Source organism: Myotis lucifugus, unplaced genomic scaffold (assembly GCF_000147115.1).
Source record: "Myotis lucifugus unplaced genomic scaffold, Myoluc2.0 scaffold_52, whole genome shotgun sequence".
In the NCBI taxonomy this organism is placed as follows: Eukaryota; Metazoa; Chordata; class Mammalia; order Chiroptera; family Vespertilionidae; genus Myotis; species Myotis lucifugus.
The window spans coordinates 1,952,489-1,974,786 of record NW_005871100.1 but is presented as its reverse complement, the minus strand read 5'-3'; the positions used below and the strand labels follow the sequence as shown (position 1 = coordinate 1,974,786).

At 47.0% G+C, this 22,298-nt stretch overlaps 1 protein-coding gene across 3 annotated transcripts; it reads left to right on the top strand.

Annotated features, from left to right (window-relative positions):
- The first annotated feature begins 10,882 nt into the window (after positions 1–10,882).
- Positions 10,883–14,559, top strand: PRR15 (proline rich 15). 3 transcript variants are annotated; one of them, XM_014455867.2, is made up of 2 exons: positions 10,883–11,545; positions 13,448–14,559. In XM_014455867.2, exon 2 carries the CDS (start codon positions 13,590–13,592, stop codon positions 13,968–13,970), a length of 381 nt encoding a protein of 126 aa, XP_014311353.1. In that variant the 5' UTR covers positions 10,883–11,545; positions 13,448–13,589; the 3' UTR covers positions 13,971–14,559. The 3 variants fall into 3 exon arrangements, with proteins under 3 accessions (XP_014311353.1, XP_014311354.1, XP_006088811.2); XM_014455868.2 differs by having other exon boundaries at positions 11,278–11,545; positions 13,443–14,559; XM_006088749.3 differs by lacking the exon at positions 10,883–11,545 and adding an exon at positions 12,077–12,317 and having other exon boundaries at positions 13,443–14,559.
- Positions 14,560–22,298: the final 7,739 nt, after the last annotated feature.

Sequence of the window (22,298 nt, the reverse complement as noted above, 5' to 3'; positions counted from 1 at the left end):
GAGCCTGCTCACCCAGGCCTATCTTCCCCGCCATCTGGCAGCCTGGCGTGTCCTCTTACCTGGCTTGAAACTCCTGCCATCGGGACAACTCTAGCAGTTACATCTGGAGGGAGTCAGTATCGTTTCCAGAAGCCCACTGTTAAATCATCCACGGGTGGGTTGTGGGAGGTGGGACAGGGACAGGGTGGGTGGGGGAAGACCCTTTTCCTTCTCCCATTAACATAAGTGGGCACCTGGTGGGGGGCTGGTGCAGAAGGTCAAGGGCAGAGCAGAGGCAGGGCAGTGAGGAGAGCACAGGCAAGTATGTGCCACGCAGTTGAAGTATTGTCTGGGCTGTCCTGACTCCTTGGGCAAACCCAACTGAGATTCCTGAGCCCTATCAATCCCCAAATTTAGACTCAGTCTCTTGAGTATAAATATGTAATGTCTATTTTATCAGGCACTTATTAATGGGCCAGACTTGGAATCAATGAAGAAGCCTATCTCACTGAATAAATGAAAGAATGAGTTTAGTCTGGCTGGAGAGAGAAAGCTGGTCGTGTTACAAATTTGAGACCCTAATCTAAGGGAGAGGAAAGCTACTAATGTGGTTTTATAAAATAAACTTAATTTTGAAATATTTTAATATTTACAGAAAAGTTGCAAAGATACTGCAGAATGTTTCTGTGTACTTCTTACCTATTTCTCCTAATGTTAGTATCTATATATATAAAAGCCTAAGCGACCATTACCACTGGATGACCAGATGACCAGCTGGTAGCTATGACATGCACCAACCACCAGGGGGCAGATGCTCAATGCAGGAGCTGCCCCCTGATGATCAGTGTGCTCCCACAGCCAACGTCCCGCAGCTGGCCAGCCTCCCACGGTCCCTCCAACCTCCCACACTCCCTCCCCACTGCTGGCCAGCCCCAATCAGGACTGCATGACTCAGCCCGGATTGGCCCTGATCGCTAGCCAGGCCTAGGGACCCCACCCGTGCACAAATTTGTGCACCAGGCTTCTAGTTTTATATAACGGTACATCTATCAAAACCAAGAAACCAACACTGGTCCATTATTCTTTTTTTAAATATATTTTATTGATTTTTTACAGAGAGGAAGGGAGAGGGATAATTAGAAACATCGATGAAAGGGAAACATCGATCAGCTACCTCCTGCACACCCCCTACTGGGGATGTGCCGCAGCCAAGGTACATGCGCTTGACTGGAATTGAACCTGGGACCCTTCAGTCCGAAGGCCAATGCTCTATCCACTGAGCCAAATCGGTTAGGGTAGGTCCATTACTCTTAACTCCAGACTTTAGTCAGATTTCACAGGTTTTCTTCCTCTGTTCCAGGATGCAACCCAGGGTTCCACATTGCGTTTAGCATTCATGGGTTTTTAGGGACGGATGACACAGTCTAGATCAGGGGTGGGCAAACTTTTTGACTTGAGGGCCACAATGGGTTCTTAAACTGGACCGGAGGGCTGGAACAAAAGCATGGATGGAGTGTTTGTGTGAACTAATATAAATTCAAAGTAAACATCATTACATAAAAGGGTACGGTCTTTTTTTTTTTTAGTTTTATTCATTTCAAACGGGCCGTAGTTTGCCCACGGCTGGTCTAGATTGTTAAAGGATAACTCGCTTGACTATGGATCCACTGGAGAATATGTAGGCAGTGGCAGTAGGGAGGGTTAGTAGAATAGATGCAGGGAGGCAGTGAGATGCTCCCTGTTGTCCTACAGGACTGAGGTCATGTAGCCTGGGGTGGGTGGTAACAAGGCAGAGATAAATAGGACTGAGTTAAATTTAGGAGGTAGAGTTGAAAGGTTTGGTTGTAGATTGAATTAAAGAACCAAGGATGACTCTCAGGTTCCTTAGTTTGACGACTGGCTAATATTTACTAAAATGAACACAAAAAGAAGAGCTGGGGGGTGGGGAGGGGCAAGGAGGGGATAAGGACACATATGTAATACCTTAATCAATAAAGAAAATTATTTTTTAAAAAAAGAAAAGCTAGGGGTGCTTGGAAAGGGGTGGGAGAGGTAAGGAAGGTGATGAATTCACTGTTGGACAGGATTGAAGATCCCTGTGAAATTTCCAAGCAGAGATGTTTCACGAGCAATTGTATTAACCAACCTGAGCTGGTGACAAAGATTTGGGAGTGACTCACCAGAGGTAACAACTGGAACCTTGGGTCTGTATAGGAGTACCCAGGGACACAGAACCGAGAAATACAGGACAGGCCTGACTCAGTTTCCCGCAGCACCATCATTCAGAAGAGGGGAAGGGAGAGGAGGGGACAGATGAGGTCCATTGAATGTCATAAAACATGGAGAAACTCATGAGTGTGGTCAGAAAGACTCCCTATCTTCAGGCGTGTCACACCGTCCAAGTCCATTTTTTGGTTCCACTTCGATTTATTCTGCTATGTGCAAGGCTCCCTGTTAGACCCTATGGGTCAAGGGATTGGCTTAGAGGCTTTGTCAATGCCAATAAGGCGGTGCCCTTTCTTTTTTCTAAGTTGAGTTGAAAAGGTGTCATACTCAAAGACCTCCTCCCCTGCCTTCGTACTGGAGGCGGTACATCTAACCCAGCGGTTATCACAAAGTCCTGAGATTATGAATACATCTGTCTCCACTGAAGGGCAAAGTCCTTGAGATTAAGAACCGTGGATACCACGTGCCCATTGGGCACACCCCCACTCATCCTGCAAGTCTTGACTCAAGGTTCACCTCCTTCCTGAGACTTTCCCCAGCTTCCCCAGGCAGAGAACATAGGTGCCAGCCATAAAGATATGAAAGTTCAGGAAGTTCTGAAAACTATAAAGAGTTGGGTTTGACCAGGACATGAAGTGAGAGGGAGTAGATTAAACAGGCAGGCTGTGCCAGGGAATAAGAAACCTGTGTGCCAAGCACAAGTCAAACTTCGGAAGAGCAGTTTGGTGACACGTGAAGGATAGAGGTGAGAACAGAGACACCAAGCTAACCAGATGCTGTTCCAGCAATGGCGACCTCAACTTGACTCCCCTCAGTAGGGAGCGAGAGCCGTAGGTCTGAAAGATACTGAAGGGATGTCAAAGCTTACTGAATTGAATTGATGCCAGGATTGAAAGGAAGGAAGGGGTCACACTGACACCCCCATATCTGGTTTTCGCAACAAAATGTATATTTGGGAAGATAAACCAATGTGGGCAGGGGAGCAGGGCTGAATGCTTAGGCCACTGGTGTCCTTTCTTTGCAGTTATAAAGCATCATCCTAATGCAGCCTCGCAAACTAGAGTTACAGGAATTTTAGCAGTTTGCTGCCCAGTGAGTTTTTGAAGCCAAACCACACCTGTCTACTGCTGCGATGTCATGGAAAGGCAGTGTGCTGGCCCCATAAGCCTGCCTGCTCAACCCTCATGGGTTCTCACTGAGGCCAGATGCGTGGGAGCAGGTGTGGAGACGCTATCACACCTGCACAGCACTTGGTCCGGCTCTGGTGCTCATGCTCAACCCACCCCCACTGCCCCCTGACTGCTCGTGCGGGAGCCCACCGACCTCCCCACCTCACTGCAGCTTCCGGTCTCTGCTTACTTGGCTTCTCAGTTGCTGGCACATTGACCACTCCCTTCTTCTCAAAACCCTCTCTTTCTCGGCTGCCGTGACACTGCCCTCACCCCCATCCTCTGCTCAGGTTCCCCTGACCATGCTCCCTCTATTGCTGTCCAGGCCCCTTGGCACACCCTCTAATGCTGCTTCTCAACCTCCTTTTGCATCCACTCTGGCACCAAATGCCATCTATCTGTCAACATATCTAAATGAGCCCTAAGATTCAGCCAGCTACCCAGTCCTCCTGCTTAAACCAGCTCGCATGTGATCGACTGCCCCGGCCAAGGTTCCTGGTGAACATGCCCAGCACACACTGAAGGAGACGGTGTCCACGAGTGGTCATTTTAGGGAATCAGAAAGAAAGACATATAGTCCTGATACGATTGAACTTGTCAAGAGTGTACCAAGAAGCCATTGGAAGGTGGAGAAAAATTAGAAATGGCAACAAAGGTAAGTAAATTAGAACTGGGGGGGTGAGAGTAGGGGAGGCCATTATTAACTACAGGAAAAGGCAAAAAGCAAGAAAGCAGGTATAATCATCTGTACACACCGACGCTTAGCCTACACGATACTGACACAGGCACAATCACATAAACACTGTCAGTCAGACACAGGCTCTGATAAGACGCCGGTGGGAATGCTAAGAAGAGAAGCGGAGGGCTGAACTAAATCTGCAGGTGCCATAATAGGAAATTAACAGAGAATGTGGGATATTAATCAGAAGAGAGTGTGATGCCCATATTGTTTAGAATTCTGGAGTTGTGTAAATGCCGGGATTGAAGGCTGGGGATAGGGCAGAGATGGGGTGGGTGGGGGAGGGGACATCTGAAATACTTTGAACAATAAAGATAAATTTTAAAAAATATATATATATTTTATTGATTTCAGAAAGGAAAGAAAAGGGAGAGAGACAGAAACATCAATGATGAGAGAGAATCATTGAGCGGCTGCCTCCTGCACGACCCACACTGGCAATCGAGCCTGCAACCCAGGCATGTGCCCTGACTGGGAATCGAACCGTGACCTCCTGGTTCATAGGTCGATGTTCAACCACTGAGCCATGTGGGCTGGGCTAAAGATAAATTTTCAATAAAACAAAAATGTTTAAAGTGGTTGGGGAGGACTGAGGGGAGAACTATGGTAAAAAGCCTCTGTAATTTGCTAGAAGCCCTATAATAACTATGTGCATATATTACTTTAGTAAAATAGAAACTAATTTTTGGAATGGCGCTGTGTTGTCTAAGACAACAGAGACACGGCGCTCCTGTCTTTCCCCTTCTTCGATTATGACTCAGGGATGCGGGGGCAGGTTATGTATTATGATTCCAGGAACTAATGGGGCAGCGACACGCAGCACAGCCCTGGCTTGTGCCCGAGCCACAGGCTGGTGGTGACCTTACTCCTGAGGATTTTGTCTTATGACTTTGTTAATCCCTTTTCTGGTAGCGTGGCTTTCAAGCTCAGCTGAGCAGAGCACACTTCCTCCTCTGGCCAGAGGTAATGTGATTTGGGTGCTGAAAGAATAAAGTGCATTCTTGAGTCACATACAGAAAACGCCGGCTTGATTCCATGTGATCATCAAGTGTGTTCCTGAAAAGGTTAGATTCGGAGCAAGTTACCGTCTATTAAATACTCCGGTGTCTGTGTACATCATGGTCCTGGGGGAATAAGACCTGGCCCCAACCCACAATAATGACAGGGAGCTTTAAGGCTCTCGACCATGACTTTCCAAAAGCACTTGAAAGTGATGGCTTTGTGGCGTCCACACGGCCAATGAAAGAAGCTAGTCAGGGAGGCACTAAGGCAGTGGTTCTCAACCTTGGCTGCACTAAGGTTTACAGGGTGCCTATTATGTGTCGGGCACAGTGCTAGGACTTAGTAAAGGTACTGTCTGCTTTCGTCTTGGCAGCCACCCGGAGATGGAGATAGCATGCCCCACTTTAGGTTTAAGGAAATCAGAGCTGAAGCTATTAAGTAATTCTCCCAAAGCCAAGCAGTTAGTAATTCAAACCAACCATCAAGTCTTTTCACAAGAAATGTATATAATTACCATTCCCAGCCCTCATTTGAGCTCTGAGTGCTCTGAGATTCCATAGGGCTTTAGTACAGGATGGGGCAAAAATAGGTTTACAGTTCATATGGAAAATAATACAATAATGAATAAGCAAGAATAAATTCTGTGTTTTGCGTACTCACAACTGTAAACCTACTTTTGCCCCCTCCCCTTAAGCAACCATATATGACTTAGCATTGTTGTAAGGGGAAAACTTAGAAAACAATGACCTAATTAGACTTTTTAAATTATGATGCTCTCTTGATATGATACCAACAAACATATAATGATCGGATGATTAACTAAAAAGCAATATGAGATTCAAAGAGCCATATCAGAAGAACACTGCGTTAAAGACAGAGTAACTCAAGCCAAATCCAAATAACTCCACCTCTGATGGTCTTGTGACTTTGAGAAAATTGCTTCAACTTTCTAAGATAAAACTGTGGGGTTTGTAGCATCTCCCTCTCAGGGCTGCTCTGCCATTGCAAAGAGGAAAGAACGCTACCCACTTTTGAATAAGCCCGTGATAACCTGAGAAGTCCAAGGTAGGAATGTTTACTTTGCCATTATTATAAAAAGGTTTCTAGCCACCACTGAAGCAGTTTCTCTATGTAAATGAATTACATCAAACGGATACACCTGAATGTTCACTAACAGCGTGTACAGCGAGCGAGCGAGCCATGCGCCTGTGTTAGCACTGATCGGAGCTGAGTCCCCACATTTTGGTACACCTCCCCTGGCCACCTGTGAGGTAGGAAAGCAGCTATTTCTTATGGATGTCGAACTGTGTAAGTTTGACATTGGCCTGATGCAGGAGAGGAAACCAACAGATTCACCTCCTGCATCATGTTACGCTGTCATCAGAAATCCACCTGCTCCCTGCACTCATGTGACATAATGAGTTGACATGGACAAACCACAAAAGAGAAAAACAGAAGCTGGCAAACGCAGCAGAACCGAGTCAACCCTCTGAAAAGGGAAAGTCACTGCGGATGGCAGGTCACCTTTACAGGAGCCAGTTTTCCCCAGCCCTGACCTGGAACCAGGGGACGAGCCAGAGAACATTGCCTGGGATTGTTAACACGTGACTTTTATTTACATCAATGATTTTCTAAAGAGCAATAAAACGGAATGATCTTCGTTTCCTGAGGCAGTCAAGGTGTGCTGCGGAGTCTTGTTCTAGAGTCCAGGTCACCCATTCATTCCCTCAGGACAATGTTTAACACAATCTGGGCAGCCAGCCTCCGGCCTTCTATTATTCCTCCCTCCGGCTACCACCCAATTCCTCAGGCCTCACCGCAAAGAGTGTTCCTCCCACAGATACAAGCTCATCAGCTCATCGGTCCACCTCCTGGGCTCACACCTCAGAAGTAAAGAAAACCAGGCTCTTAGTCCATGTAATGATGGATCAACATTTTATGTCATTGCTACTTTATTACATCTCTTACAAGTCAGTCCTATTATAACCCACAAAGCATTCCTATTTCTGCACTGGATGGTCACTCATCTGCAATATTGAGAGCTGTTATCGCGGGGCAACACGCGAGGTCCTAACGCTTCGTGAGTGACATGTCCTAGTGCTCATGGAGAGACAGCAGCACAATGACTGGTTAGGTCCCTGGACGCTGACTCTGCGTGACCTTGGGCAAGTAGTTTAAGTTTGCACTTAACAATGCCTATGTCATGGGGCCTTTAGGAGGATTAAGTGAGTTAATATTTGTAAAGCAATTAGAACTGTGCAGGTCACATAGGAGGTGTTATGTAAAGGATCATTAAATAAAATGAAACTCGTTTTCTAGTGAGGAAACTGAGCAATAAACAAATAAATAACAAGAAAATTATAGGCTAGTTAAGGGACAAACACCAAGCAAATGATTTCCAATCTAAACCCCACCCGTTCCCATCTGTGGCAGGCTAATGATCTGGGTGAAATCTCCTGCTGAAAACAATTGGGCACCAAAACAACTTCAGTGCACATAGCCTCCTGGGGCAAAAGGGACAGAATTCTGGCTGAGGCCTCACTCCCCATCGAGTGGTTAATAAGAGATACTTCTCTTCTTCAGTGTAGGTCCCAAAGGGTCGTAGCCTGGAGGCTCGCACAGCCCAGAAGTGACGTATGCCCAGGCCCACCCACAGGTCTGCACGGACAATCAGGTTCCTTTGGAACAGAAAAGATCTGGGGGCAGAGCTGTGACTATGGCAGGTGCTCACATGGGTCTCTTGTTTTCATTGTCCCAAAAATCCTCCCGCCATGAACATGTGGCCAGTGGTCTTGTCTGGCAGGGCCCCTAGCTTCTGAAATCCTTTCTAGAGTAAATCACCTTTGACATAGGCCTTAAATTTTCCTACAAATAATTTTTAAGAAAAATGGGGAGCATACAGTAATATGGGATGGGGTGCTAGGAAGAGTCAGCTGGTGTTGACTGAATTTCAGAGAGAGGATGCACTGTACAGGTCAGCCTTGCTTAACTCAAGTGTAAAACTAAAATGATCAGTAATATTTTGTGCCTGTAATTGCTGTACTTCTAGATATGCATTCATGTTAACCTGACACGGTATAGGACGTGATGCTACAAAAAGTAGGTTTCAACTTCAGACGTGGGTGCTGAAACTTGTATGTTATCAGCCAGTGTTGCCTAAATTTAAAACGTTAATAAACTGCCTGGCCAGTGTGGCTCAGTAGTTGAGCTTTGACCCATGAACCAGGAGGTCAAGGTTAGATTCCCTGTCAGGTTCCCTGACCGGGGATCGGGCTCCATCCTCAGTATGGGGCGTGCAGGAGGCAGCCAATTGATGATTTTCTCTGTCATCACTGATGTTATCTGTCCCTCCCTCTCTCTTCCTCTCTCTCTAAAAATAAAAAAATCAATAAAAAAAATTTAAAATGTTTATAAATAAAGTCCAACAACACTAATGTGAATATACTGGTACAGAAAGGAGAAAAGAAATATTAAACTAGTACATTGGTGACTATAAAGGAAAAGGCCATGGGAGATACATATCTAATTTTCAAAGAATGGAAGAGTCTGTAAAAGACACGGAAAAAAGAAGGGATGGGAAGGGGAGAGTAAGAATGAAAGGAGTAAATGTGAAAATAGGGCAAAAAGAGTAAAAGGACTATCCCCAAACATCAACCATGGCTGTGCAACTTGAGGTATTTGAGGACTGCAGATGCCAAACTTAACCCCTGAAGTTCTGGATTTCATTTCCAGTATGCAAATCCTGCTCTCTAGAAACTCATTCTCTAGTGTCTTTGAGTATAGTCATTTATTGCACTTGAAGGCTCACCCGAGAAATTTAATTTTCAAAAAGAAAGAAAAATAAGTAAAGCATCTTTACTCAAACCATCCGTACATTTTTTTGAAAAATGAAAAATGACAAGATGAAATATTATTAAGAAGGAATGACTGCTCAGTCTCAGCATACTGAAATTCTGTAACATGTAATGTCACCCGCTACTCACTGGGAAGATGAGTCAACTTTAAAGGCATCAACACTGTAGGATGCCCAGCTTACCAACACGGAAATGTGGGACCAGCCCATGTCCCCTTTACGGAACCAAACAGTAGGATTCCTGGATCAACAGAAGCAGAACACAGCTGTATTTGTCTGACACTAACCCCCTTTCCCGCTTCATATCCTGCAGTGCTTCAGATGACACTGCTCCCCCAAAATCCTAAGTGCCTTCCCACCTCAAGGCTTCTGCACACACCATGCCCTCTGTCTGCAATGCCCAGCCCTTCACTACCCCCTTAATCTGTCCTTGGTGCTCATGTCTTCATGTACATTTTACTGCATGCAAGCGTTGTTTGTAAGACGTTACTAAGTTAGCAAAACACAACAGAAATATCAGAATTGTTCAGTATGAATGGGAGGGGTGGGAGAGAATGATTTTTTTTTATCAGTCGGTAGATGATCATTTATTAAGAAAACGCTGGCCCCTTTATTAAACCACACGAACTGAGGAGCCAGCCAGTTTGCAGTACTGGTTTTTGTTTTTGTTTTTTCCCTAAATGTCTTCCTTTTTTCACCTGTTGGATCAACAATGCAGCAACCCAGCTCCACATCTTCCTGAGGTGACGATACCTCTGACCAGGGTCTCTCTCCTTGGCCCACTGTCTTTAGCTGCAATGAGGTGGCACCATGGTGACTTGTCTCTCCTTTTCGTTCCCTCACCGCTGGTGGCCTGTCTTTGTTCGGTCCTGGTGCTAGCATGGGACATTTACTCTCTAAAACGAATCCCAATAGTACATGAAAATGCATCACTTTCAGATACACGCTGCTGCTCATACCTTTTAAAAATCCAAGAATGCTAAAGTAAGACGTTAACGATATAAAGCATTTTTATTTTTATGTCAGGCATTGGAATAGCCCGTCCAACTTACTTTCTGCTAATTCTATGTCTTTCACTATTTATGTGCTGCAGAAAGTCCCCAGAACAGAGATGCTCAGGGGACCACTGCTCCATACTCAGCCTTCAGAGGAATCATGAGCCAGCTCAGGGAACATCAAAATAGTTCTTTGAAAGAGAAGAGCATCCTGGAAGATGAAGGAGACTGCACATCTGGCTTCAATGGTGAAATTGCCTTATGTCTATGCCTTTCTGTCCAATGAATAAAAATAAGGGGCATGTGATCAGGGCTAAAGCTCCCTGAACCTTGACATGATTCACTGGCCAGCTTCTGCGGCGGCTCGGGGCTGTCTGTGCCTGGGCTTCCACACCTGAGAAAAGTCACATCCTCAGCCTTCGAGGAGCCCAAAGCAGGCAGGCTGCGGTATCACGTGCTGGTTAGGACCGGGGGAGCTGGAGTCAGACCTCCTAGCTTCAAATCCGATGCTGGGCTCTGCCTCCTACCAGCCCTGCAACTCTGGGCAACCCTTAACCTTTCCAGGCTAGGGTCTCCTTGCCTGTCACGTGAGACAATAACCGTACCTGCCTCCTAGGGTTGCTGTAATGAGCGAGCTAATCCACAGAAGCGCTTGGAACAGCGCCCGGCGGGCACGCTGCGAATTTGTTAAAATTAGAGCCTTTCAACTAAAAGCGCCTTAGGCTGCAACATTGTGCCTGGAAATGAAACAAAGCCTGGGAGTTAACAAAATTGCGGTCGGAGCTGAGTAGCCTTGGTTGGGGGCCCTGAGAAGAAGGGGAAAATAAATCAGGGTCGAGGCGGAGGGAGAGGTGCGGGACTTTCATCCACCGGTGCCCGCCGACGGCCTCGGCCTCCCGCCCTCTGGTCTCCGGCCTCCTCCGCCGCTTCTTCTGCGAGAAGGAGTCGGAGCCGCCCGCGGCGCACTCACAGCCTTTCTCCAATCAGACTCCGCGAGGCCGCGCCACGCCCGCGACCTGGTCCAATCTCGGCCCCCGGAGGGCGGACATGCAAAGTGCCTACCTGCACCTGTGGCCGCCGCGGCCGCCTCCCGCGTTGCTGTTTTGGTTTTTTTTTTTTCCTTCCCGCTGCCCCTGGGTTCAGGTGGCTTGAATCACTTGGCGAATGACCAGCAGGTGGGCAGATGTCCGAGAGACCGGCGCGTAGGAAGGGCCAGCGCTTCCAAGTGAGCAGCCGAGGTCCCATCTCCCAGGCGGTTCCCGAGCGGTGCGGGCAGGGGAGAAGGACGCTCCCGAGAATGCACGGCTGCTGAGCTAGAGAGCGGCTTGGGCACTCACCTGGCCATCGAGCTGGCACACACTGGCCGCGGGTCCCTCCGCACAGCGAGCCCGGGGCCGCCGCCGCCCGCAGCAGTCGGAGGTGCCAGGGGAAACCACCACCAACAATCCGCTTAGCCGGGCTGCGGAGATTTCGGCGGGCACACCTCCCCAAAGAAGCCGGACTCCCCCGGGACCGCCTCCGGGTGGACCCAAGAGCACCCCGTTCACACTGTCGCCGGCGGAGCCGCGGGGGTCCTGAGCAGGTGAGCGATCGGGTTGGTTCTGCGTCCGCCCTGACGGAGCCCGTTCCTGGGTGTCTCTCTGGGGGGCTTCTCTGACGCCCGAAGAGAAGTTGCGAGCCGCCGGCGCTCTGGGTACATTTGTGCAATCTTTCCCGTGAGCAATGCGTGCGAAACCCTTCTGTGCACACACGTCATTGCAGAGAAGAAAGTGTAGGTAGAAGTCAGAACGTGGCCTCGGGACACACCACCACCACCCCCGGGGAAAAACTTGGGGGTGCTTTTCCGATCCGTAAAGTAGAGGGAGCAGGATGTTTGCACACCCGACTGCAAACTTTGCCGGAGGGTGTGGGTACGGAAAGAACTTTTGGCCATTTTTTTTCCTATTGTTTTCAAGTCGCCGCAGGAGTGTGCCCTCGGGCGTCCTGGGGAGGAGCCGGCGCGGCGGTCCCTGAGCACAGCAGAGGCCGCCGCGCCGTCTCGCGTGGGCGCTCAGACTTGCTGTCGCGGGTTCTGGCAGGACAGCCTCCAACCACAAAGTGCGCTTTAGTTTCTTTCTCGGGCGCTAGGGCTGATCCCAGCAGCGCGGGGCGCGGGGCAAGGAGCCCGGCGGACACGGGGCAATGCGCCGCGGCGCAAGCGAACCCCGCGCATTCGTGGAGTTAGTGCCGGGCAGACCCCCACAGACCGCGGGCAGAGGACTCTATGGCTTCTGGAATTATCTGCACCTTCAGTGCTGAACACACCCTTGTCGCTCCGAAGGATGCACTTCTTAAAGCCGGGAAGACGCAAGTCGGTATGGAGATCCCGGTGGCTCTCTCCTTGCAGAAGGCGATTGCGCAAGGAAAAGAACCAGCCTTAAGGGTTGCCTAGCACCAACAGCCTCGGGGCATATTTTAATACAGAACTAAGGGGAGGACATTTGCCGCTTGGCTTCATCTCAACCATCATCAGGGGTGGCTTCAAAGAGACGCAAGGGGGAATAAAAAGAGTCGGCCGGTGGTTTTCAAGGGAAGTTAAGTCTAGTTGTATTTCTCTGAAAGTCACAAGGCAGAAGGTATGTCAAAAGCAGAATTTAAAAGAAAGCACCATGAGCGTGTCCCTCGCCTGTAAATTACCCTGAAGAATCACATTGAAAAGTATCTTGGGGGCCTGGCCGGTTTGGCTCAGTGGATAGAGCGTTGGCCCGAGAACTGAAGGGTCCCGGTCCCGGGTTCGATTCCGATCAAGCGCACGTACCTCAGTTGCAGGTTCAATCCCTAGCCTGGTCAGGGCGCCTGTGGGAGGCAACCAATCGTGTGCCCCTCTCACATCATGTTTCTCTCCGTCTCCCCCTCCCACTCTCTAACGTGGGAAACATCCTGGGTGAGGATTAACAGAAAAGAAAGAAAAGTGTCCTGGGACAGAAGCCTATGAAGCAGAAGCCTTTGATGGGGGTCTAATACGCAGTGTTCCCCTATAGCAGGAACGCAATTGCTACCTGTCCATAAGGCCTCCCGCTGCTCATTCAAACTCAAGAGAAGGCCTTTCTGGACCGGGTCACGTCACCCCGGGCATCCATCCGCCTACAGTCTGGTCGAGTGACAGGACAAGCCGTTTTCCCTCTCGGACTCAGTTAATCCAGATGCCAGGGGCCTCTCTGACCCCTGCTATTCCTGCCCCAGGAGGCCAGGCGAAGGTTAAGTCTGGGCAGTGCCAAGACTCAGTCCCGTGGCCAGACGGTGGCGCCCTGGAGGTCATCTTCCCGCGCCCTTGCGTGGGCCCCGCGGGGACTTCTGCAGGATGCGCATCTCTGGGGTTCGCTCCTCCTAGTGTCTCCTGGTGTCGCGCTGAGCAAAGGGGAGGAAATGAGATGGGGGGCAGGGGGCTCGTGGGGGCGTGACTTTGACAAACCCAGTAACTAAGTTTTTTTTCTTCCCAGCGCAGACTGCTGCCTCTGATCCCACCCCGCAGCCCGGCTGCGAGCAGCGGGAGAAGGAGCGGAGTGGACACCGGAGACCACCGGGAAAGAGGCACCGCTGCGGCCGAGGCCTTCCCCACGCGCGGCGCCCCGGACCCTCGGCCGGCCATGGCCGACAGCGGCGGCACGGGCAGCTCGGGCCCCTGGTGGAAATCGCTGGTGAACAGCAGGAAGAAAAGCAAGGAGGCCTCGGTGGGGGTGCCGCCTCCCGCCCAGCCTGCCCCCGGGGAGCCCGCGCTGCCCAGCCCGGACTGGACTAACAGCTCCCAGGAGAATCAGCACCCCAACCTCCTGGCGAGCGCCTGCGAGCCCCACAAGCCAGACAAGTTGTGCGCGGACAAAGCCGGCAACAGCCGCCGCAATTTGAAGATCTCGCGCTCCGGGCGCTTCAAGGAGAAGAGGAAAGTCCGCGCCACTCTGCTCCCGGAGGGGGTCCGAGCCCTGGAGGAGGCGGACTTCCCTGGGGACCCCCAGGAGGACCAGCCATAGCGGGCGGACTCTTCCCACCGCGGCTCCCCAACCCCCAGCCCCAAACCCGAGAATTCTGGCCTGCCTCTGAGCGTGGTGTCTCAGTCCCACCAAATTAGAATATCCACACGCGATTTCACGTTCCTGGAAGTGGAAGTGTCAATTGAGTTTTCAATAGTCTGAGACTCAAGTCTGCATTAAATATTTATTTGTGGTAAGAGAAGATGCCCGCCACCCAGGAAGTTGGCCTAATTATTATCTTCAAAAAGCTGTTCTGTGGCCTCCACCCTTGTATCACCTGCGGGAGCGAGAGGGGCACCACCGCTCTAAGAGATGGCAGCGCCCCTGGAATTGTGCAGACCTCCGGTGGGGAAGCCACGCTCTAATTAGGAGCTTGGTTTTGGAGAGCCATCCGTGCTGTTTTCAATGCCTCAGAAATGCACTTTAGAAGCACTTGTGTAGACCTACACCTTGCGTGAAGGAATGGGGGAGAGCAGGAAACCTTCTACGTAGAAGCATGTTAAGTAAGGCAAGGTTGCTTTCAACCTCGACCTACGAAACTGTCCTGCCTGTTTTAGTACTATTAAAACTGTTGCGCTGTAAGACGTAAGGTGACTTTTGTACTTTTTCCACTGCAAGGCTGTAGCCCGTCATACTTAAAAGCAGGCATGCAAAATCCGGGGTAACAGAATTAATCATTTGCCACACAATGTAACAGCTACTCTTGGGAGAACATTTCTAGAAAGAAACTAGCAACCCCCAGAGTGGAACCAGTTAGCCAGATATCCCTATTTATTAACCAGAGTCGTCCAGGAAGGGGGGGAGGGGTACTCATTCATCATTCCTAAGTTCCCTTTTGACTTCAGCGCATCCTCATACCTACGTGGCAATGCCAGTAATCATTCTTTTCCGTCTCCTTGCGAACCTTACTAACGATTGTCTGAAAATACTCAAACAGAAGGACTGAACTCTTAGTTTGTGCAAAGCCAGCTTCTTTTCCCAGGACTTTGTTTCAAAAGCTTATTTCTTTAGTCTGACGTATGCATTTATCAAGTTTCAAAGCCTTTAGATCAACCAACCTGAAGATTCTTAACAAAAATCTACCTGTTTGCTTTTGTCATGAACTTTAAGAAAAAGAGTAAATGAATACCACTCGCTTTCAGCAAATTACAGAGAGTTATTGTAGTTGTTAAGGGCCACTGGGATCTTTTCCCACCACTATTCAGTTCATTTATAAACATCCAGAAATGCATAGCAGAGAAATTATAATGATCCAAGTGTATATGCTTTAAGATAATTACAAACAAGAACTTGATTGGAGCTTCTGGACTTGTTACAGGTACATAGCAAGGTATATAGCGTTTCTCTCAAATTTGTAGTTTATAAAATAGTGAACCATGTTGGTTGTCTAAAGAGACTTAACAAAGAAACTTGATGAAAATGGCTAAAGGGATTGAAATTAGTGAATCAGGCTGTGGTGCCAGCAGAATAGTAGGGTTTATCCCAAAGACTTATCCCAAAGGAACGTGTTTATATGGGGGTTACAAACACCTTACGTTAAAAGAGAAACCACGTGAGACTTTTTGTTTTTAACTGTGAAAGGCTTGTTTGGTGTGTATTTAGAACTGGAAAGTATGTGACCAAAGTCTTATCAGGGTGAGCTGCTTGGATGAGAAATACTTTACATCAACTTCAAGTGGGCCTATCATCTTTTGACTCCAATGAAGAATGGTAAGGGAGGGGGCTGGGGTGCACAGGGATGCACAGAACAGAAGCCATCCAATTAGTCTTCAGAATATCTTCATAAAGTATTTTAATTTCTGTAGAAAGTAATAAAACTTAGAATAGATACTTTTTCCTCAATAGACTAGGTCTTTACCCATTTATAAAAATTCAGCCTGCAAGTAAATAACTTTTAAAGCTTACACTAGCTCTTTAATCCACGGATTTAAATAACCTTTTTTTTTTTTCAAAATTCCTTTAGATTCACAAAACCTTGGCATTTTTCCAGGTTCTATATCTTGTTTTGGAGCCCATGATGTCTGTAATTGCTGCTGATAATCAATAGCAGACATATCACAGTGGAACTTATTCACAAGACATTTTTACCCCACTGTTCTGCAAGGATTGAAAAACATGCTAATGGCAGTTATGACAGTGAGTACAATTCACAGCCCTCCATTGAGGTTTGTAATTCCATAGTTTTAAAGCAGTCCTAATCGTGCAGTAAGAGTGCACTGATTTAATCCCAACTCAGTGAAATCGGAAACCAAGCAAAATTGGTGTGATAAAAGGGTCCTGAGTAAGATGAGATACTGTGACAATGTATCTGGCTGGGATTTACATGATTTAGAGATGATTAATCACATTCCCATAACACGTATACAGATTTAAAATTTTTTTAAACCTCAAGATCATCTCTGGTAAATAAAGGGACAGTGTTGAATTAAGTTTTGAGTTAATTAGATCAGGGACTTTTGTTTTCTTTAAGCTCCCTTACACATGACATTCCATCCACAAGTTTGGGAAACCGTTAAAGAATTTTAATACCTTGTTTCCAACTGGTATTTTTTAAAGGGGCAGAAATCTAGCAGTGTGTTTGCTAAATACGTTCATAACCTCGATAATTATATGCACCGGTAGTTTTTGCCTCAGTGACTCTCCTTGCAAAGTCGGTGGCCAAGCAGTGACTCACATTACAGGTCACGAAAGTCCCTTTGTGTTCCTGCTTCTATTGTTCATTCGTTTTGATTTGCATTTCAAGAGCAGGACTCTATTTTCGCACAGTGAAGAGAGTCTGCTGTGAAACATAATGTGAACTTCTCAACGCTGTGAAACATAATGTGAACTTCGGGAACTTTCAACCTAATGAACAGTAGCATTGGTTCAACCTAATGAACAGTAGCATACTTCTGAGATGCTCAGATGAGAAGTTTGGTCCCTGAGACCAATACATAATTAGAATGAGCAGAAGGAATTTCAAAGAAAAGGTGAATCGAACGTAAATGAAGTGGACACTAATGTTCAGTGACCACAAGGGACTTTTTATGAAAAAGAGAGAGAGAATATTATTTTTTCCTGAGCTGAGAAGTGTCAGCCAGACTGGAAACAAACACACACAAAAACTAGCTTGATAGCTGTAGTCAGGGAAACTGATCTTTGAAACGTCTGTTTTATCCGTGGAGCATTTTCTTATACTTATACAGAAACAGGAGATTGTTTCTCGGGATAAGCATGGGTTTATCTCCATGGCAAGTAGAAAGTAGGACCAAGGACATTTTATACCCTTAGGTGTCAGCACACAAGTACCTTAGGGCAAACTTTGTCAGCCTTAAGCTGGCTGTCCCATTATAGCAAGCCCTCCCCACCTGTTCTTGTTCTCCTGGTGCCATTGCCTGGCCTCTGAGCCATCACACATGCATTTCCATGAAGCTCAGGGACAGGAAAAAGGGGGTGCCCGAGAGGCACAGGGCCATTCCCCACCCCCTGTAGGAACTGCATGTTGACAACCACGGGAGGGCTTTTAGGTTTGGAATAGGAGATAAGCAGTGTTAATGGGGAGAGAACATGCGCTAAGGAGCTGAGATGTGAGGAAGCTGCACAGGCCTTGCCGGAGCAGCGGACAGTGACCACCTGTATGGAAATGGTAATAGCCCTAGACCACCACAGGTAAGACTGACAGGATATAAGCAATCCTTCAAGTATTCAAAGCAAACTTAGTGTTGCTTTCAAACCAAATCATGCTGCCAATGACAAAGGGATGGACTCAGAATGATCAGAGTTATTGATAAAACCTCACGCAATAAAAAGATTGGGGTGGTGGAGCTGGAAGAGGGCAGAGAGAGGATAAATGGTGATAAAAAAATAAGGTTTTTTTAAAAAAACAAAACTGAAAAAAAAATTATGAATGAGGTGTCTAACAAGACTGTTTATCCAGGAGACAAAAATGCCTGGCCCTAAAATGAGAAAGGTTCATGTTGAAGAGGCTGAAGGGCCCTGGTCCTGGGAGGAGCTGGTTGAGTAGGAATATGAGAGCAGTTGGGACCTCTGGGCCTTTTTTGAAGGGATTTTCCTTGCGTTACAAGTACCCTGGATTATTCATTTATTTCTGGTGGCAGTCAACAAGTTTAACCACTGATTTGAACCCTACAATTATGTTTCCATGACCCTTGACCAGAGCTCTCTCTCTGACTTGCTCTTGCCCATTGATTTTTTTTTTTTTTTTTTTGAGAGAGAGTGGAAGGGAGGGAGAGAGAAAAACATCGATGTGAGAGAGACACATCGATTGGTTGCCTCCCACATGTGCCCTGGCTGGGGCCAGGGATGGAACCTGCAACCGAGGTATGTGCCTTTGACAAGAATCAAACCCTAGACCCTTCAGTCCATGGACCGATGCTCTATCCACTGAGCCAAACCATCCAGGCCTCTCTGACTTGCTCTTGGACGAGTCTTAGATGATCTGGGTGTCAATTCCTTCTGTGAAATGATGGCCTGGAGTCCAATTTCCAGCTTCAAAATCCTCCATCTGTATTCTGCTATTTTGAGCATACTTTAATTGTGGGGACACTCAGTTGTCTTATTTTTGTAATTTTCTAATTTTTGCAGTATTTTCATCTGCATGCTCTGATTTACACTTCAGTGTAAATCAACAACTATTTATTGAGCATATAGTTGAGAACTTATTGAGTGTATGAGCCTTGGGACAAAAAAATGAAAAAGATGTTTGTAGTGCTTCACACATTTTGTAAATTTAAGCCCTGGCCTTCTTGTTTTGTTGTTTGTTTATAAAATGTTTATTGAGTTCATTCATTCCTTTACTTATTCCATGTGTGTGTTAGGTACCAGGCAATGAACTAAACTGCAGATGCAGGAGAAAATAGGTTCTTAATCTATACTTCTTTATAATCCTTCTGCCATATAGTATAATACCAACAATAATAGATACATGTCAGGTATTGTGAGTGGCCTGAAGGTGTTGAATGCATTCCCAATCCAGAACTCAACCCTTTGCTTCTGGACCACTTAAGTCAATGTGTAGGAGAGATCACCGCAGAACACAATGTTCTGCCTCTTAATTCCTCAAGTTGGCAGAGCTCCAGAGAGGCCAGAGTCTAGAGCAGCCCTTAGGGAAGGGAGGAATTAGAGGTCCTTGAATCATGTCCAAACCTTTCCCTCTCAACCCCCTTGACTTCGCAAGGTAAGCAGATGCGTTTCCTGGGAACCAGTAGGCCCCACCCCAGAACCAGGATGCTGGAGGCAAACACCAATAGTAGTTAGCATAATAAATTCGAGAAGTCCATCAGAAGGCTGATGGACTTTGATATTCAGCAGGGGGCTGAAAATCTGCATATTATTACCTGCTGCTGGCTGAACAGCTAAAGGCAGTTCCCCTAACCTGATAATCCTTTTATTGTTTACCAAACCTTTCCATTGAAATGTCTGTTTGCTTTGCTAAAGGGCAAATGTGTACTCCAGTAATTAAAAAGCCGTGGGTCCGGAGATTCAGAGAGCTTCTCCACTAGAGGGAAGTGATCCGCCTGGTTCCCCATGCCTTCTAAATTTATATTTCTTGTCTAGTATATCCGTTTATGTCTCAGCCCCTTCTCTAGGTTTCTGAACCCTTGCTGTGAAAGACTGCGGCACCAGGGCACCGTGTCACTCTCACCCATAAAAGAATGATGAATGTGCTGAGCTGTATGGTTTAACCTGTTTTCAGTTGCACCAGCTAGCCAGACCATCTACTCCAACAGAATTCCCTCTCTCTATCATGGCTGTCAGTGAGCTCTGCATGTGGCTCTGTGTGAGGTCAGGAGGTGATCAGAGAGATGGCAACGTGCTCTTCCTTTGGCTGTCAGTCTATCGTGGAAGGTTTGTGAACCCAGACACAGTTTTTATCACTCGTGGGCAGCTCTTTCAATAAGAATAGAGTCGAATGCTGTACCCACAGATTTGCCCTCCCGGGAAGGGACTTCCTTGACTCAGCAGCCTCCCTTCCCCTTGGTCTCTCAGGGAAGTGGTGAACATGGATGACTAAATTCACGAGATCCAACCTGATTTGCATCTTTCCTTTCTACTTTTCATCCAGCCACCAAAGTTCCTGTTCCTGAACTCATTGAGTAGGATACTCATTCAAATCTTTATTTTCAAGCTCTTCTACCTATGAAAATGCAGTCTTGCTCCTGAACCATGCCTACCTCTCTGGTGAATTATAAGCTTTGTAGGACTTCATTCTTTAGGCAATGGCTTATACCAGGGGTCTTCAAACTATGGCCCGCGGGCCACATGCAAATACAAATATTGTATTTGTTCCCGTTTTGTTTTTTTACTTCAAAATAACATATGTGCAGTATGCATAGGAATTTGTTCATAGTTTTTTTTTTTTAAACTATAGTCCGGCCCTCCAACGGTCTGAGGGACAGTGAACTGGCCCCCTATTTAAAAAGTTTGAGGACCCCTGGCTTATACTAACTCACTGAGAACAATGCACATCCAGATACATCTGTTTCACACACCGCCTAGTAGCTAAGAAATAGTCACAGCTGTTGCAAAGCAGGACAGGATATTGATAGTAATTAATATTTCCACCAGGCTTTACAATTAAGGAATTGTTTTCCTATCCAGAATTTCATGTTATGGTGAAATATGAAATTATGTGTGGTGGTGTTTTAGATTGTTATTCCAAACCCATACCCCCTTTATACATGACTTTGCAGCCCCTACAATCAAGATGTGGAGTCTAGCTCTGGCTGGTTTGGTTCAGTGGATAGAGCATCGGCCTGTGGACTGAAGGGTTTCAGGTTCGATTTTGGTCAAGGACACATGCTCGGTTGTGGGCTCGATACCCAGTGGGGAGCGTGCAGGAGGCAGCCAATCAATGATTCTCTCTCATCAATGATGTTTCTATCTCTCTCCCTTTTCCTTCCTCTCTGAAATCAAATATATATATATATACATGATGTGGAGTCTACCTCCTAACGTTTTGTCTGTGGGCTAGTCTCTAGTATCTTGCTTTGGCCAATAGAATGAGGTAGAAGGGATGTTATGACAACTCCAAGTATATTAGTCTGCTCAAGCTGTCATAACAAAATACCACAGGTTGGGTGGCTTAAACAACATGAATTTATTTCTCACAGTTCTGGAGGTCAGAAGTCTAAGTTCAAGGTGCTGTCAGGTGGGTCTCAGATGGAGCCTCTTTCTGGCTTATGAGAGCTAGGTGCCTTCTCACTGTGTGCTCACATGGCCTTTCCTCTGTGGTTATCGGGGGAGGGAGAAAGAGAGAGAGAAAGAGAGAGAGAGAGAGAGAGAGAGAGAGAGAGAGAGAGAGAGAGACCGACCTGGTGTTTCATCCTCTTCTTATAAGGATACCAGTTCTATCAGATTCAGGCCTCAGCTTTAACCTCATTTAACTTTTATTACTTCCTTATAGGCCCTATCTCCAAATGCAGTCACAGTGGGCATTAGGGTTTCAGCATATAATTTGGAGGACACAATTCGGCCCATGGCACCAAGTCTATGCCTCAAGGGGCCTTGTGAACGTTGACTCTCTCCCAGGACCTGCCTCCAACATGAAATAAGACTTGGCTAGCCTGCCGGAGGAGACAGACCACTTGGAGCAGAGATAAGCTGTCCCCCTGAAGCCCCTGGAGACCAGCCAGCCAACCTGGCCCCTGACTGCTGAGGCAGGAGAGATCCTAGGTGCAACCAGAACCACCCAGAGGAGCAAGGTCCAAAGTGGTGACCTGCAGAATTGTGCACAAAAGCAATGGTTAGAGTTTTAAGCCACTAAGTTTTGGCAAGGCTTGTTAGGCAGCAAAAGCTAACCGGTGTAGCCAATGATATTTTTACCCCCCTTTTGCTGATGAGAAATGGAATCGCGAAGTAATTAAGTGATCACTCAAGGTCATATGCCTAGGTCCTACAGACTCCGGCCTACTGAATTCAAATTATTTCCTTTCCCCACTGTCCTCTGATTCTACTCCAGGAAAGATGGACTTGGAGTCTGGAAACAGAGTTACTTGGAAGTGGCAATTTAGGATGAAACTTTTCCTGGCAAATAACTTCCTACTAGGCTGGACTTTAGAATGACTGTGCGTGTTTGCATGTGAGTGTGTGTGCGTGTGTACATGTACTTGTACCTGTATTTATTTCCTCTGAAGAGTATAGGCCAGTGGTTTTCAACCTTGGCTGCACATTAGAATCACCTGGAAATCTTTTTAAAATCCTGATTTCTGGGCCTCATCCTCTGGAAATTCTGTTTCTTTGTTATGGGGTGAGGCCTCAACCTTAGTAACAAAGAAACAGAATTTCCGGAAGATGGGGCCCAGAAATCAGGATTTTAAAAAGATCCCA